The sequence below is a fragment of the Panthera onca genome, chromosome C1 (genome assembly GCF_046562875.1).
Source record: "Panthera onca isolate mPanOnc1 chromosome C1, mPanOnc1 haplotype 2, whole genome shotgun sequence".
Lineage (NCBI taxonomy): Eukaryota > Metazoa > Chordata > Mammalia > Carnivora > Felidae > Panthera > Panthera onca.
Genome location: NC_138346.1, coordinates 186,298,338 through 186,316,626, shown reverse-complemented (window position 1 = coordinate 186,316,626; position 18,289 = coordinate 186,298,338). Strand labels below are relative to the sequence as shown.

At 42.1% G+C, this 18,289-nt stretch overlaps 1 protein-coding gene across 4 annotated transcripts in view; it reads right to left on the bottom strand.

Moving 5' to 3' along the window:
- EIF2B3 (eukaryotic translation initiation factor 2B subunit gamma) overlaps positions 1-18,289 on the bottom strand; it is a 122,510-nt gene that overhangs the window by 9,070 nt on the left and 95,151 nt on the right. For all 4 annotated transcript variants that reach the window (XM_060623297.2, XM_060623298.2, XM_060623299.2 and 1 more), the window contains 4 exons: positions 18,107-18,234; positions 16,152-16,342; positions 13,569-13,646; positions 12,905-13,053 (listed from right to left, as the gene is read on the bottom strand). In XM_060623297.2, coding sequence (XP_060479280.2) covers positions 12,905-13,053; positions 13,569-13,646; positions 16,152-16,342; positions 18,107-18,234 — 546 coding nt within the window. The remainder of the gene's footprint in view (positions 1-12,904; positions 13,054-13,568; positions 13,647-16,151; positions 16,343-18,106; positions 18,235-18,289) is intronic.

The window sequence follows — 18,289 nt, the reverse complement described above, 5'->3', positions numbered from 1 at the left end:
TAGCCTGGGTTCTCCTTACGTCTAACAGGTATGATTGAGGTATTCAGGAACCTTTTCTCATCTAATTTGTGTTTAACTCCCTCTGAGACACATAAACTACCACTGTAGAGTCTGCAGATGTGATGGGAAAAGTGGGTTGATTATATAAAGAAGTTGGGTGCTCTCCTGAAGCTCTTGGTCAGTGGATCTATGGAATGATTTGAGATGAACACGTGACAAAATGCTTGGTGAGTGTAAAGTTCTTTTCTGCCATTTGTTTCTTCAACTGTTTCCTATTAGCACTGCTGCAGTCACAAGTCACTTCCATTAGCAAGGCTGAGGTACTCTGGAAAAAATGTCAAGCCAATATAGCTTGTCTGGACAGACTTTTCCACCTGTCTAGAAAGAAATTCCAAGATTAAGGATTTTATTGGAATTGTGCTCATGCCAGAGAGGAAGGACTAATACTACTATATCAAATGTTGCCAATCTACAATAATGGCTTTGCCTTTTCTGCTCGGTGCATAAAGTGGAGTGGAGGTGACTTCCTCTACAGCTGAAGAAAAGAACTGGCCCCAACATGGAAACAACAGTTTTTGCAACTTAGTTTTAAGTCTCAGCTTGATACTGAAGACTCTGCTGTGCTAATACCTGGTTGTGTCTAATTTCCTTCCTTCCTTCCTTCCTTCCTTCCTTCCTTCCTTCCTTCCTTCCTCCCTCCCTCCCTCCCTCCCTCCCTCCCTATCACCCTCCCTCCTTCTTCCTGTCCTCTCTTCTCCTTCCTTCCTTCCTTCCTTCCTTCCTTCCTTCCTTCCTTCCTTCCTTCCATCTGCCTACCGGTTACCTACCTACCTACTGAGAGAGAGAGGGAGAGAACATGAGTGGGGGAGAGGGGCAGAAAGAATCTTTTTTAAAAAAATACAATGTATTTACTTTGAGAGAGGCAGAGAGGGAGAAAGAATCCCAAGCAGGCTCTGCTGTTAGTGCAGAGCCTCTTGTGGGGCTTGAACTCATGAACCTGGGCTGAAATCAAGAGTCGGATGCTCAACTGACTGAGCCATCCAGGAGCCCCTGGTTGTGTTTTCTAAGAAGCTGTTGAGACATGGCTACTATTAATGGAGTTTTGGTTCTCACTTCTACTTGGTGGGGTTAAATTTTAAGCAAAACTGCAGGCTTTGGGAAATTACCCTGAAAATGCTAATGCTTCAGTGGAAAAGAGACCATGAGAAAAACAGAGGTCTTTGGAAGATCTGTAGATCACTGCTTGGCCAGGTACACTGCCACACCATGTTGTGGCATATGACATAAGGAAGAAGCCCTGGTCTGGGAAGCAAGAAGGCCTCCAAATTCTAGTTACTCTTCTGGCTTTAGTTAGAACTTTCTTCACTTTATTACAGAAGGAAAGGGAACTCACATAACTCTATTGTCTAATATATCTCAGTCATTACACAAAACATTTTATGTTCATTGTGTAACTTAATCTTTTTAGCAAGCCTGCAGGGATAGTGGTGTTTATTCTAATTTTTACAGAGAAACTTGAGGCTTACAGAAGTTATAATAGCAATGTGCCCAAGCCTACACAGTGATTAAGTGACTCCATTGTCGGACTCAGCTGGTGACTGGGTAGTATTTGGTAAAAAGCTATGAAATTTTTCAGTAACTTTAAGGACAGGCAGGTTCTGCTCTGGAGATAAGCTGGTAGGCTTTCTAAACTTACTGATAGCCTTGGGTGAGAAAAGAGTATGGAACTGGAGATATATGTAGTTTTTCTAGGCATGTGACTAAACCCAAAGGTTCACTACTTGAGTCCAAAGATTATGGTTGAGTCACCCATATTTCCCCAAAAGGCAAGAGCCTCCTAACCTTAGCCCAAGGGGCCCTCATCCAGGAGTCTGTCTAGATGAAGAATCATGTATAATTATTTTTTGTATTTTAAAAAAAATTAATGTTTATTTTTGGGAGAGACAGAGTGTGAGTGGGGGAGGGGTAGAGAGAGAGGGAGACACAGAATCCGAAACAGGCTCCAGGCTCCAAGCTATCAGCACAGAGTCTGACTCGGGGCTCGAAACCACGAACCGTGAGATCGTGACCTGAGCCAAAGTCAGACGCTTAACCGACTGAGTCACCCAGGCACCTCTGTGTTATTTTTAATGAACTATTTCAGGCACAGAAAAAAAGTCTGTATTAGTAGACAATATATAGTATTTTTTTCATGTTTTAAAATTTTTTATAAATGCCAAACTTGCTTTTTTCCCCCTTCAACATCACATTTGTGAGATTTATCCAGGTTAATTCATGTAATAAGACATAATGCTTAAAGAAATCTCTCACCTTCTTCCTTTCTCTGGTCAATCTTGCTTTTGGTCCTCTAAATGAAACTGTATTGGCCCCAGCAAGCAAGCTGAAAATTTTCTCCCTTTAGTTCTATGTGTGTCGCTTTACCATATAAAGGTTTAGTGGTGAGAAATGTCTCCCTCCTAAGAAATCTAAGTCCTTATATTCCCTAAACAGAGGCTAAGAAAAAGAAGGGTTTGGGGGAAATCACGGTTAACAAAGTAACAACCTCAAAGAATTAAGCTGTAGTATTCTCCATCTAAGAAGATCTAAGAAGATGGGTTTAGTCCAAAGGCAAAGAGTGAATCAAAAGTCTTAAGGAGCCCCTTTAAGTCCAGGGGATCTTCCCAAAGTTTCGTAAGTTGGTATTTTCAAGACTGTTACTGAAGAAACATGGAAAAAATTCTTCTAACAGTCACGGTCCTTTTGCAACTCTAATTACCACAGACTTAATTTTATGTTTAAGGGAGTTCACTTTTATACTCCTCCTACCCATTTGTTAATATTTTGTTTCATTTCTTACTTGGCTGTATTATTTCTTCAAGTAGAGTTTTCCAGAGGGTTCATGGGTGACACATCTCCAGAGGCCTGGAGTATTTTTTATGATTTTATATTTCAACCATAATTTGACTAACTCTAGGATTCTTAGGTCTTAATCGTTTCCCTCCAAATTTTCTAAATGTTGTCTTACTTAAATGTTGTCTTAAATGTGGTCACAGGAAAGTCCAAGGCCAGCTTGATTTTCTCCCTCCTATGTGCCCTGAGATTTTGCAAAAGATGTGTTTGCCAATTTCCCTCTGGTTTGCCCATGCCCTTATTTGTTATGCTGGTTGAATTTTGGTCTTTTCTTTGGATCTGATCTACATTTCATTGTGTCTGGCAGATAGTCTTTAGTCTGTGTACAGGTATGTGGTATTATCTAGTTTTATTATGGATGAAGCTTCCTTTTCTGGTTTTGTTTGTTTTTATTTTGTTGAATTTCAAGGAGTGAAGTACTCCATTATTTTTTCTAGAAGTAGACATGGCTCTCTGGACATATACTCAGCCAATTATATAGTAGGGGAGGTTAAATCAGGGACTTCTATTTTTCATTCAGTAAATACTTACAAGGTATATAAAGTACAGTATTAGAAATTAAGAGATACAAAGGTATATAAGAACTACTTCTGTGTTCAATGAATTTACAGTCTAGTTGAGGAAAAAAGAAAGGTGCACTAAACAGCACACGAACATAAATGAAGTGTATGGGTGCACAGGGAACACGGAAGCGGAGGAAACAATTTCTGGCTAGAACAATTCAAGGCTGCATGGAGGAGGTGGAAAATGTATTGGACCTTGAAAGATGAGTAGGAGGATTTCCTACAGGTAAAGATCTTCAGAGAGAGGCAATTCAGGCAGAGTGAATGTCAGGAATAAGGAAAAAAAAGAAAAGTAAGGGACCCAGTGAGCAGGGTAGTCAGTGAGTACAGGTGAAGAAGACACTCAGGGTAACAATGAGAAGCGATAATATATTGTTTGGGTCTGAGGGCTGCACTTGCTGCTTGCATAAAGCATGGAAAACCTAGGTGAAAATTTGGCTCCCTGGCCTACCTGCATGTGAAGGAACTACCTTACACTGTTGCTTGGGTCATTCACCTTGGACTAGGAGGAAATGCAGAAGATGTTGCTCAGGACCAGAGAGCCAAGACACAGAACACAGAACTGACACCAAAGCCTGGATAATGAAGTTTTAACTATCGACTTTGGGTTGCTGGGCATCAGCTGTCATAGAACTTGGAATTTCTACCAGAAACTGAAAATGAGAAAGACAGGACCCTTCTCTGCATAGTCTCACCTACACCTTCGCCAAGGTGGTCCTATTAGCATCTCTCAAGCTTTGAGGACCTCGGGCAGATGTCTAAGCCACTGTCCAGAAAGCCTCAGCAACTCACAACTGCTGGCAGAGACAAGCAAGCTAGGAATATCAGAAACTGCCTTCTGGACGAATTCATGCTCCTACTTTGCCACTCAGTCCAGATGTAACAGCAGCAGGGTAACAGTCTCACGCAACTGCAATTTAGTTACTTTTCCCAAATTTACTATAACTAATTAAAACTAAATGACCTGAAAATAATGGAAAAAGGTTCATATGGGATGCAGGATGTCTGATCTTATCACCAGGAGCTAATTTACCAGATTGGGTAATCTCTAATGGTCTCCCTAGTCATTAGCTTCATGTGGGCTGCCTCAACTTTTTTAGTTGAAAAAAAAAAAAATAGCAGCCACCACCATCTAAACCTTTATTGTTTCCCTAGCTTATAAGGCCATTCAAGATGATACCTCCTCCAAAATAGCAACTGACTCTAGGATATTATGCTAGGTATTTTCTATGAATTTTTCTCATATACGCAAGTTGGAGTTTCTTAGGGAACCTTGGTTCCCTCACCAAGTCTCTTAATGTCAATTCAGGACACCAACACTGGACTTTAAAGAGGTGCCAGAGAGCTGCTCCTTTGTCTGCCCACCCACTGGAGGGGAGGGAGAGGGTGCTAATTAGAGCAAATGGGAAAGTTATGGCACTGTCTTCCCTGGAAGGTCTGAGGCATGATGAGACAGAGTGGAAGTTACAAAGCCTCATGAGCTACTCTGGAATTAGGTGATCAAATGGATAAAGGCAAGTGTGGTTCTTGTTTTTGAGAGAATGGTGATGCCTGTCAGTTTCATGCATGAATCTGGAATGAGACATGGAGTAGCAGGAGTGCAATGAGAAGAAAATCTAGAATTCCACAATTTGCCCATCTGTAAAAATGCAGGAGTGGAGCAGGGTGACTTCTAAGGCCCTATGTCACTAACATTCCAGGACTCAGTGTTGGACCTAGATCATGAAAAACCTGGAAATTCAAACTTTATTCTAAAGGTAATGGGGAGTCTTCAAAAAAAGTTTTTTTAAATTGTTATTTATTTGAGAGAGAGAGTGTGTGAAAGTGTGCGTGTGAGTGGGGTAGAAGCAGAGAGAGAGAATCTTAAACAAGCTCCATGCCCAGTGCAGAGCCTGACATGGGGCCTGATCCCATGACCCTGGGATCAGGACTTGGGCCAAAATCAAGAGTCTGGCGCTTAACCAACTGAGCCACCCAGGCGCCCCTCAAAAACAGTTTTTGAACAGAACAGGGACATGATCAGAGATCTCCTTTAGGAAGACAACACTGGCGGGGAGGTGCCTCAGTGGCTCAGTCAGTTGAGTGTCCGACTTTGGCTCAGGTCATGATCTCACTGCTCCTGAGTTCGAGCCCCACATCAGGCTCTGTGCTCACAGCTCAGAGCCTGGAGCCCACTTCAGATTCTGTGTCTCCCTCTCTCTCTGCCCCCAGTTTCACTCTGTCTCTCTCTCAAAAATAAACGTTAAAAAAAAAAGGAATACAACACTGGCAACATGCCACCTCTGAAATGAGATACAGTAATGATGATGTCGACGATGATAAACAAATGAGAGCTAACACTCTACGTCCAAGTTCTATTCTAAGTGCTTTATGTCTATTAACTTAGTACGCCCAATAAATCTATGGGGTAGTTTAGTTTTTTTATTATTATTTTTTAATGTTTATTTATTTTTTGAGAGACAGAGACAGAGCATGAGTGGGGGAGGGGCAGAGAGAGAGAGGGAGACACAGAATCCACACACAAGCTCCAGGCTCTGAGCTGTCAACACAGAGCCCAATGTGGGGCTTGAACTCACGAACTGTGAGACCATGACCTGAGCCAAAGTCGGACGCTTAACCGACTGAGCCACCCAGCGCCCTGAGGTAGTTCAGTTTTTACCTCATTTGACAGTAAAAAAATCAGGCACAAAGACGTAAAGCCAATTCCCTAAGGGACTAGTAAGTGACAGACCCAGGATTCAGTCTGGCAGTCTGACTCCAAAGTTCAATTTCTAAATCCATAGAAGGAATGACAGAAAGGCAGATTTGGAAGAATAAGACAAATACAGACAGAAAAATAAGAGAACGCCACAATGATTCAGGAAGAGGTCTCTGGGTCTGACCTCTTCTTCTGACCTCTAGTCATGGGGTGTCTGGGTGGCTCAGTCAGTTAAGTGGTCCGACTTGGTATCAGGTCAGGTCATAATCTTGTGGTTTGTGAGTTTGAGCCCTGCATCAGGCTCCACGCTCCAGCAAGGATTCTCTCTCTGTCCCTCTCTCTCTGCCCCTCCTCTGCTCACTCTCTCTCTCAAAATAAATAAATAAACTTAAAAAAAACCTATAGTCACAAACTGACTACTAGATACCTCCACATAACTGGATGTCCTGTAGGTACTTACAATTTCATATGCCCTACACAGGCCTTTTCTCCCCACAAATCTGTACCTCCTTCACCTTTCCTCATCTCAGTGAGCACACCATCATCTACCTTGTTTCCCCACCTAGAAACCTGGGCTTCACCTACCAACTGTCCTCTCTCTCTCTCTCATAATGTTTATTTTTGAGACAGAGAGAGTGAGCGAGTGCAAGCAGGGAAGGGGCAGAGAGAGAGGGAGACACAGAATCTGAAGTGCTGAGCTGTCAGCACAGAGCCTGACATGGGGCTCAAACCCATGAACTGTGAGATCATGACCTGAGCCAAAGTCGGACGCTTAACCAACTGAGCCACCCAGGTGCCCTTCAACTGTTGTCTCTCTTACCCTTTAAATCCCTTCCTTGCCCATTCCTTATCAGTCTCTTTAGATTCTTTTTCTTACGTCCAAAATTGCTGATGTTCTCCAAGGTTTTATCTTGGTTTCTTTTCTTTAAAAATTTTTTTTTAAGTTTATTTATTTATTTTGAGAGAAAGAGTGAGTACCCATAAGTGGGGTAAGGGCAGAGAGAGAGGGAGAGAGAATTCCAAGCAGGCTCTGGGGTGTCAGTGTGGAGTGCATGGGGCTTGAACTCACTAACTGTGAGACCATGACCTGAGCCGATATCAAGAGTTGGACACTTAGCCAACTGAGCCACCCAGGTGCCCCTTGGTTTCTTTTCTTTTAAGGTCACATAATCTCCCTGAATGTCTCTTCTACTCCCACAGCTTCAGTTACCCTTTCTATGCCCACCACTCCCAAATCTGTACTTCAAGCACAGGCTTCTTTCCTGCACTCCAGTCCTGCACATCAAGTCCCTGCATGTCAAGGCCGCTTGCCATTAACTCAACTTATCCCAAATGGAACTTACCTTTTCCCTGCCTCCTACTCTGCAAATCCTCTGCTGATTTCTATCTTAGTGAATAGCACACCAAAAATCTTATTGTTCAAGCAAGAAATCTGGAAGTTTTCCCTAATTTCTCTTTTACCTTATATATCCAGGCAGTCATCATGCTTTATAGTTTGTAATCATCATACTATTTCTCCTCCCTATCACTACTGCTACTGCTTTAGTTTAGGGCCTCTTCTATTTTACCAGGATTCTTTCAGTAGTCTTCCTCCCTCCATGTTTATCCTCTTCACATCACTCTCCATAATGCAGCCAAAATGATCTTCATAAAATGTAGATTTAATTGTTATTCCTTTCCTTTAAACTCTTAAATTATTACTGTTACCTATTAAACTTCTTAGGGGATAGTCCATGATTTGGCCTTTGGCCATCTGTATAGCCTTGTCTCCTCTCTATCCATTTCTCTTTTGAATTCTGTTATTTCGGTTATTATGAATTGTTTACCATTCTTCCATATAACAAGTATTTACTGAGTTCCTGCAGGCTTTCTGCTTCAAGATATAATAGTGAAACAGAAAGATAAGGTACTTACATTCTCAAATTAATATTTACTTGTGAGAGACAGGTAAATAAGAGAAGTCCAGATAGTAATAATGCTATGAAGGAAATAAAACAGGTTGACGTAACGGAGAGTACTGGGACAGGTTACTTCTGATAGGGTAAGTCAGTCAGTGAAGCCTCTTCTTAAGTGATGAAATTCAAGCTAAGATCAAAATGAAGAGATGTTTCTGGAATAAGATATGCTCATGCTCTCTCACACTTCACACTCCTTTAAAACAATATATTTTTTAAAGTTTATTTATTTACTTAGAGAGAATTGTGCGAGTGGGGTAAGTGCAAAGAGAGAGGGGAGAGAGAATCCCAAGCAGGCTCTGCACTTCAGTGCAGAGCCTGATGTGGGGCTCGAACTCACAAACCGTGGACAATGACCTGAGCCAAAACTAAGAGTCAGATGCTTAACTGACTGAGCCACCCAGGCACCCCTCACACTTAACATTCTTGATGTATCTAGAACATTCCTTTCTCTACCTTGGGTGGCTCTACTCATTTTTCAGCTCATGGGTCATTTCCTTAATTCTTTCCTGACCCTCTTCTCCTTTGTGACTATACAGATTTCTACCACAGCACTCATGCACAGTCTTCTGTATCCAGTGGGTCTTTTGTTTGATGAGTAAAATATTTGAGACAGGTCTCTACTCTCAGTGGTGTGCTGGAGGCAGCCTGTTCTGCTTGGGAGAGCTGATTGTTGGTATCTCTTCCCAACTCAAGTGTTTGCTGATATCATTGGCCATAGTGGGAGAATGTACAGTATGGAAATTGGCAGATGTTACAAATCAGATCACTTATTTTTTTCCTTTGGAAAGCTAGTTGTTAACAACTTATCAGTACACCACTGGTAGCAGTGTACCACAAAATTCTGACCTTTTTTTTTTTTGGCAATTAAATTTATATATGCATGTATATATCTAAAAACAAATCTTTCTGAAGGTTTTACTATGAAAAACAGCAGGCTTCTGTTCCCCCTACTCATTTCCTTTTTCCTGGAGACAACTTTTGGTCTTTTTGCTGAGTTATTTCAGTTTTTTTTTGTTTGTCTGTATTTTAAAGAGAGAAAGAGGGAGTGGATGAGCAGTAGAGGGAGAGAATCTCAAGCAGGCTCCATAGCCAGCACAGTCTGACATGGGACTAAATTTCTCAACTCTGAGATCGTGACCTGAGCTGAAATCAGGTCGGACTTTTAACCAATTAAACCATCCAGGTACCCCCTTGAGTAGTTCAGCCATTTACCTCCCCGTGTATACATAATAACATGCATATTACTACTTCTTCAGTTTTTAGTTTTAGTCATTATCAATAGATTTCCCACAATGGAAGATGAGGATTTAGCTTTCCTTTCTCTCCCTCTTCCCTCTTTTCCTTCCTATCCCTCATCCTTTCTATATTGTTACAGCATGATTTTGGTCAACAGTTGTTTATTTTATTTATTTATTTTTTTTAACAGTTGTTTATTACGATTACATAAATTGTATTTCACATTGTGTACATAGTGAACTGTGATGCCATTTCCTTTCATGTGCAAATTTTTATTTATTTATTTTAAAGTTTATGTATTTATTTTGAGAGAGTGCACAAATGGGGGAGGGGCAGAGAGAGAGAGAGAGAGAAAATCCCAAGCAGGCTCTGTGCTGTCAGCATGGAGCCCAACACGGGGCTTGAACTCAAGATCATGACTTGAGCTGAAATCAAGAGCTGGATGCTTAACTGACTGAGTGACTGAGCCACCCAGATGTCCCTCAGGTACAACGGTTTTTTTTTAAGTTTATTTATTTATTTTTGAGAGAGACAGACACAGTGTGAGTGGGGGAGGGACAGAGAGAGAGGGAGAGAGAGAATCTCAAGCAGGCTCTGCACTGTCAGCACAGAGCTGATGTAGGGCTTGAACTCACAAACCATGAGATCATGACCTGAGCTGAAACCAAGTCTGATGCTTCACTGACTGAGCCACCTAGGTAGCCACCCCCTACAACTTTTTAAACAGAGTTCATAACTGTTTTGTTTTTGTTAGATAGTATTCTATGCTATTACTAATTCAACCCAAACTTTTAGCCAGTTGTCTAAATCTTTCAAGATGTTTATATGTATTTGGTATTTTATCATTTTCATCTTCCTAAGTTTTTTGTGGATTCCACTCTGGGCTAACTGCTCCCTTTATGCTTCATGCATAGTTGTCATTTTTGGATCTGCCTTCAGTATCATGCTATGTATTCTTTTTGCTTTTTCAGAGTTGTATCTTTTGTATCTTGTATCTTTGGTTTATTCTTCATTTGGTGGAACACATCTAGAAAAAACACACTTGGGGCACCTGGGTGGCTCAGTCAGTTAAGGGTCTGACTTCGGCTCAGGTCATGATCTCACGGTTCGTGAATTCAAGCAGCGCATTGGGCCCTCTGCTGTCAGCACAGCCTTCTTGGGATCCTCTGTCACCCTCTCTATCCCTCCCCCACTCACTCTCTCTCTCTCAAAAATAAATAAACATTAAAAAATTTTTCTAGAAAAAAAAAAAGAAAAATCACATTTAACATTTTGCTTGGGTGTAGAATTCTAGGTTGAAATTAGTTTTCCTTCAGAATTTTGAAGGCATTGTTCTATTTTCTTCTAGTTTCCAATGTTGCTACTGATAAGTCCAAAGCCATTCTGGTTCCTGATTGGTTATATAGCAATTACTTTCTCTTTGTAACTTTATAGCATGCTTTGTCTCCAGTGTTTTGAAAACTCAAAACGACGTAGATTTTTACCCATTGTGCTGGGCACTTGGTAGGCCTTTTCATTCTGTAAATTTACCTCTCTGTGGGGCATTTTCCTATATTATTTCTTAAATAATTTCCTCCTCTGATGTCTGAACTCTCTCTCTGTCTCTTTTTTTTTTTAGAGAATTCATATTCAGATGTTAAACATCCTGAACTGGTCCTCTCATTTCCTTATCGTTTCTCTTCTATGTTCTATCTCTTTATCTTTTTGCTCTACTTTCTGGGAAATGTCAATTTTATCTTCTAATTCTTTTATTGGGGTTTTCCTTTTGTTATCATAGTTTTAATTTCTTAGAGTTCTTTTTTTGTTCTTTGAAATGACAGGTTGTTTGAAAGTATTTTTCTCTCCCTGCAATCCCTGTTTCTTCTAAGTTGCTTTTTTGTAACTGTTTGATTTGTGGATCTTTCATGATAGGCTTTCTTTAGATCTCTGGTAATCTTTGGTTATCTCTTCATCTTTAGGGGAGGACTGTAAAAAAGCTGACTGGAAGCTCTAAGCACGTGAACGGAATTTGTCATCCATAATTTTCACTGCAGGGTGATTTGACTGGGCTGTTAGAAATCTCTGATGTAAATAAATTTAGTTTTTCTTCTTGGGGCTAGTCAGAATCTCCAGAGGAGATTCTTCCAAAACACCTGACCGATGCGTTAGGCCTGGTTGCCAGGGTTTGGGAGTCAAGTCCGGAAGTGGGCTTGGGGGAGAACAGATCTTAGTGGCCAATATCCCTATGGTCTCCAATTTTCCTGGTTTATTATGGTACTTCCTCCCTCAATCCTATTACTTCCATTAGTCCCTCTTCCTAAAGAGTAAAGGCTTAACCTTTAGCTATGTCCCTACATAGCTTCTCTCTCCAAAATGCTTTCCCCAACCTCTCACTGGCACCTATGAGAGGTATTTCAGCTTTCACTGAACTTGAGGTCTTCCCTTATCCTTCTCTCCTATTAGTTCCTGGACAGAGAAATCAACAGATGTCAGAGCTAGAATCAAGGCTTTAGAATCAGCTCTTTCAGGTTAATCCAGTCTTGTGGTTTTCAAAATTTGCTTTATACATCTGCTTCACATCCCCTAGGAAGGACAAGTGCCCCTTCCCCACTGTATTACAAACACCTGTGATTTTATCAGTTATAAATATTGAGTTTCTGCATAATACTTATTTATTTAAAATGTCTCTTTTTTGAGAGTGCGTGCATGAGTGGGGGTGGGCAGAGAGAGAGAGAGAGAGAGAGAGAGAGAGAGAATGAGCATCCCAAGCAGACTCCTTGCTGTCAGCCCAGAGCCCAGTATGGGGTTCAATCTCACCAACCGTGAGATCATGACCTGGACCAAAATCAAGAGTTGGACACGTAACCGACTAAGCCACCCAGGTACTCCTGCATAAGATTTATTTTAACAAAAAATTCCCTTTCTAAAAAGTCTGAAAGCCATTGCTTTGGTAATACCCCTCCTCTCTTCCACCACCTGTGTTTGCATTATATACAGGAAAAACCTGAGGACCATACAGAGGAAGAATCTTACTAAATATATCATTTCAAGTCTTCTTACTGCAGTTCAGGCTGTTCATAAACCAAGATTTTAGAACACTTTAAAGTGTCTCAAAATGGGGGAAGATTCTCCAGAACTTGTAACAAAGAAGCTCTCTTTTAAAAATGGTGCATGGCTTAAATGTCCACTCCTCCTAGTCCCCTGCCTTCTTCAGGGCTGCTCTGAGACACTGAGATAAGGGAAGATGACTATTACACATTGGTACAGTGTCATTCTAGTACTGCCAGAGGCTCACTACTGTGGCCATCCCATCAAGTAGCACATCAAAGCAAGGGAAGGCAGCCTCTCTCAGGACCACAATTGGAATAAGTATGAAAAAGTCGCCAGAAATGTTTTCAGAGACCATGTCTTTATTGAGCCAAAACCAATGACTCAAAGGGCCTAGGCACTATTCTTTCCTTTGCCTTTTCCCTCTTCTTCTCTTCCTCAAGCTGAGCCCTTTTCTAGGCTGCACTGGCCCCCAAAACCTCCCAGGGATACCAGGAGCCTTTTGCCTTAAGTGGGCACAAGTGGAAACATACCCTTCCTCCACAGTGACTGAGTTCATGAGAAGGCAATTGGTGATAGTCACTCTATCTCTTAGGACACAGGATGAACCAATGACTGAGTGCTTAATGGATGACTTCTCTCCAACTTGCGTATCTGGCCCAATGAGGCTGTCAACTCCAACCTGCAAAAGGCAAATATAAAACTTTGTCCATCCATCTCAACCAACTGCAAATCAACTCCTCAGATCCTTTGAGTTGGGGTCTAATGCAATCTTTCCCCAGAGACACCTCAGCCAAGGGGTAAGTATTTCTTAGGGCCACAAGGTCACATAATACCTCTGAGATCAACTCAAACAAACTTACACACAGGCATTTGTGTATATAATTGTGTTCTCTTGAAGAGAGTGCTCAAATCAGTGTAAGAAGAGGGACAGAGATGGAAGGCTCTTGTGTCTGAGTCCCGAGACCCATAATGGACCTTCCTTACAGAATTTGTATGGCTGAGGTCAGCACCTGTCCAGGTAGTCTTGAATGTCTGGGCTAGATGATGATATTTTAGAACCAGAACCCAGCTGGGGTTTTCCTGGGACTAATGAGTTTCAGGGCTTGAGAACCCCAATGCATCGTCTCAAGGACATACTTCATTCAGCACACACAGAGACTGTCCCATACCTGCCCTGCCCAAGCTAGCACTTACCAGGTGTTTGCTGACAATGTGGGCTGATGAATGAACCAGTGATTCTTCTGGACAGAGAACTGATAGCAATTTGGGCACCTTGAGGAAAGAGGTTTGGTTACTAAAGACAGACCAGAAAATACCTGAGAACATCTTAGGTAGAACTCAACAGCCAGTTAGAGATGTAGGGAGTTTTTAGCCACAGCTTTCCTGTTTGGGTGAGGCAGAGCAGGAGGCTGCTTCATTTCCCCTAGGACAAGGATTGTTTATGCAGCAAATTTCAGATGGTCTTATCCTTAGTTTCCTAGCTGAGAATCTCCTCCTTAAAAGTAATGGCATGTCCCTCAACTGGGAGGTGCAAAGACAAGCCTTCAAGAAGCACTTGGGAGAGGCCTACTGAGAGCAAGGAGGATTCTGAGTCCTGACCATAGTCATCCCAGGTTCCTGCTCCCCTCCTAGACCAGTGTGGCCATGCATAAAGTGAGAGTTAATATTAGACAATTCCATAATCAGGATAGTTCCTGAGAAGGCATCTATGGCCTTCACCAGTCAAAATAAAATGTTGAAGGTGTTCACACTATTCTCTCTTCAATATGAGAAAACTGAGAAGGCTACAAATATGAACTTTAACTATGGACCTGTTAGGAACGTGCAAGTAGTGTGCCTATCTGTCATTCTCCGGCATGAGCAGAATGCTGGTCAGAGCACTATGTGTGGTGGCCACAGTGGCTGAAGGACACCTTGCCAGGACTGGCTACACCGGCAATGTGAAGGCTAATACCTCAGCCCCTATCCCTGGGATCTCCTTCTTCTATTATACTTCAACCAAGGCTGTTCAGACCTGTCTACTGCACAGCTCCTGTTGGTACTTCATAGGACACTTCCCTAGTCTCAGGCTATCCATGGACCTGCTTTCAGACTAGCTTGACAGAATCTAGTCATAGAACTGAAGAATGAGAACTAAAAGTCAAATTAAGGAAGGTTTCTAATAGCTCTGATTCTAAGTGGGGGCTGACTTTACTGAGGACTGCCCTGGGTAAACATGGGACTAGGTATGATTTCTCATAAACTCTCTGGCTTGGATTCTCCTGGATCTACAACCAATCCAGGGTGAAGCCAGTTTGAGGCCTGGGGCTGGGACTATACACATTATATAGTGTGGGTCCTGAAGATTCCTGAGCCAAGTTTTCTTTAGGGACTAAATTCTTTTTATTTATTTTTTTTTAATTTTTAACATTTATTCATTTTTGAGAGTCGGAGAGACAGAGCATGAGTGGGGGAGGGGCAGAGAGAGAGGGAGACACAGAATCCGAAGCAGGCTCCAGGCTCCGAGCTGTCAGCACAGGGCCTCACGCGGGGCTTGAACTCACGGACTGCAAGATCATGACCAGAGCTGAAGTACGCTCAACTGACTGAGCCACCCAGGCACCCCATAGGGACTAAATTCTAATCCCAATTTTCAACAATATCTTTTATCATCCTACTTGACACGCCCCCCTCCCCCCACCCCCAGCTTATACCTGCATTGATAGTTTTCACAGAGTTCTACCAGAAACTGCATCAACAGCTAATCTTTTCATCATCTTATCTCCGTTGTCCTTGAATGCCACCCCAGTATAGTTCCCTCAGTCATCTATCTTTTCCTCTTCTCATCTCAACCCTTTCCTTTTCATGGTCTCATCATCCCTCCCTCCTAAAACCTTCTTCCTGTACCTGTATACAACAAAGAGTCTCCCACCCCCCACCCCCATCTTCGGTCTCTTCATTGTTTCATTACTCCACCCCTTGCTTTAACCTTTTAAAGCAATGCTTCCTCTGCGACAGAAGCTGCTCATTCTCCATATATCACAAACTTCAGGGTTAAAAGGAGGAGTTAGTTCTCTAATGCTGTTTCCAGACACTTCCCTCTCATAGACATTCCTTCTCTGAGGCTCTACCATCTGACTACTCGATATTCTATTCTTTTACCTTCTTAGGAACGTCTCCTCTCTGTGCCTATGTTTACTTCATCACAGTACTGATTACACCGTATTTATCTGCTTGTTTATGAAGTACTGCAGATATCCCATGCCTAGCAGAACAAAAGAAAACTTCTGAACCCAGAGGCCAAATTTAGCCTTTCTGAGAATCTCAGCCCTTCTTCGGAACCAGAGGCTCTACCGCTATGGACTAGGCTCTCTGCTTCCCCTTTTGCTGTAACTGGGTACCCCAATGCTATCCCCTGACATGTCAGGTCTTGCTCAACCTTGGGAATGAGAGGGATTCTGAACAAGTCACTGGGACTAATGAAGAAGTGAGGCACCCACGATTTCTATTCTTTTTTTTTTTTTTTTTTTTTTAATTTTTTTAAATGTTTATTTATTTTTGAGAGAGAGAGAGAGAGAGAGAGAAAGAGAGAGTCAGAGTGGGAGCTGGGGAAGGATCAGAGAGAGGGAGACACAGAACCTGAAGCAGGCTCCAGGCTCTGAGCTGTCTGCACAGAGCCCGACATGGGGCTTGAACCCATGAACCATGAGATCATGACCTGAGCTGAAGTCGGGACACTTAACCAACTGAGCCACCCAGGCGCCCCCCATGATTTCTATTCTAAACCCATCCTCTTACCTGTCTGTTTGCTTCCATGTAGAGTCCCAGAGTGCTTACTCGAGAGCAGAGCCCCTCTTTCATGATGTGGACATAGCAGCGCACCTGTGATTTGGACAAGTCTTCCCACCTGTCTCCTCGACAGACATTCCAGCAGGCATCATAGGGAGCAAAGGTCAGTGTATTGTCTTCTTTTATAAAGCTGTAAATATCTTCAGAATAAACAGAGAAAATAGAGGCTCAAGTTATGTTTTCAAAGAGATACAACTCACATCTCTCTCCCTGGAACTCAGTCATGCAGCATGGACCCTGAAGTCCCACTACAACCTGAAAGACTAAGTGAAATTAAAAGAGGCAACATGCTTTCCTGAACATCTGAAAACCTTAAAAAGGATTACAAAAATCCTTAAAAAGAGATCCTAAAATGGGAATGCAAGCTGGTGCAGCCACTCTGGAAAACAGTATGGAGGTTCCTCAAAAAACTAAAAATAGAACTACCCTATGACCCAGCAATTGCACTACTAGGCATTTATCCACGGGATACAGGTGTGCTGTTTCGAAGGGACACATGCACCCCCATGTTTATAGCAGCACTATCAACAATAGCCAAAGTATGGAAAAAGCCCAAATGTCTACTGATGGATGAATGGATATAAAGAATGTGGTATATATCTACAATGGCGTATTACTCGGCAATCAAAAAGAATGAAATCTTGCCATTTGCAACTACGTGGATGGAACTGAAGGGTATTATGCTAAGTGAAATTAGTCAGTCAGAGAAAGATGAAAATCATATGACTTCACTCATAGGAGGACTTTAAGAGACAAAACAGATGAATATAAGGGAAGGGAAATGAGAATAATGTAAAAACAGGGAGGGGGACAAAGCAGAAGAGACTCATAAATATGGAGAACAAACTGAGGGTTACTGGCGGGGTTGTGGGAGGGGGGATGGGCTAAATGGGTAAGGGGCACTAAGGAATCTACTCCTGAAATCATTGTTGCACTATATGCTAACTAATTTGGATGTAAATTAAAACAAAACAAAACAAAACAAAACAAAACAAAACAAAACAGAGGTCCTAAAAGCAAGTTTGACCAATAATCAAGTACTACTAGGGAAAATACAATAGAGGGCTCTTGTAAATCATGACATAACATAAGCAAGGGTCCAGGCTTTAGTGACCAGCCATATTGGCTTTGTGCTGCTAGCCTCTATTACCATATCTAGTAGTTGTGCTATGACAGAAATAGCACAAGACTTGGAACCTGAGTTATTTGGGCCCCAGTTTTTCAGCTCATAAAACAACCAAGTAAGATCTTTTATTTTATGATAAGAAAACTGGGGCTCATCTCAGGTCACAGAGCTAATAAGAGGGACAGTCAGATTTCAAATCCAGATTTCAAATCCAAGTCCTGATATCTTAACCATCGTGCTATATTGTCTCCATTTATTCATTTGATAAATTTGTTTTTGGAACTCTTACTATGAGCCCAGGACTGGCCAGGGACTAGGCAGGGATATGACAGCAAACAAGACAGACCTTGCCCCTACATCCTAGAAAGGAGACAGCCTGGTTGGCCTCTTGTTGAACTGTAATTGTATACTCCTTCATCTTTCTTTCTTTGACAGAAGAGACTGAGTTTAGTCAGGAGTAGGGCTGCCCAGAGCCTAGAGAACAGACGAACTAAGAAGTGGGGGGCAGAGTTTACTCAAAACAGTCTAGTGAGGAACATAGTCAAACCAGAGCTATGAACCAGAGAACGGACTTGAGGCATGATTAGCCTGTCCCTGAAGAGCATAAGCGGCAGAGTCTGATTGAGCAAGCCTACCCAGACCTTAGGGTAGGGTGTCAGCTACCCTGTCTTCCCTGGTGGTTAGACAAGAAACTGTTGCCTTGAGACAGGCATCCTGCCCAGTTATTCTTTCCAAAGGTGCTGTACCCCTACCTTACCGCACCAACCCAAACACTGACCTAAGGATTTCAGCTCCTTTTTCTTTAGATCCTCTTCTTTTTCTTCTTGTCCTTGCTGTGAGGAAGCTGAGGAGAACTGTTTTCTTATTAGGTATGGAATCAGTTCACTCCGGATGGAAGTGATTGATCTAGGAAGAAAAAGGGGTCCAATATGAGAAATCTGACTGTCTGGATCCTATGGGA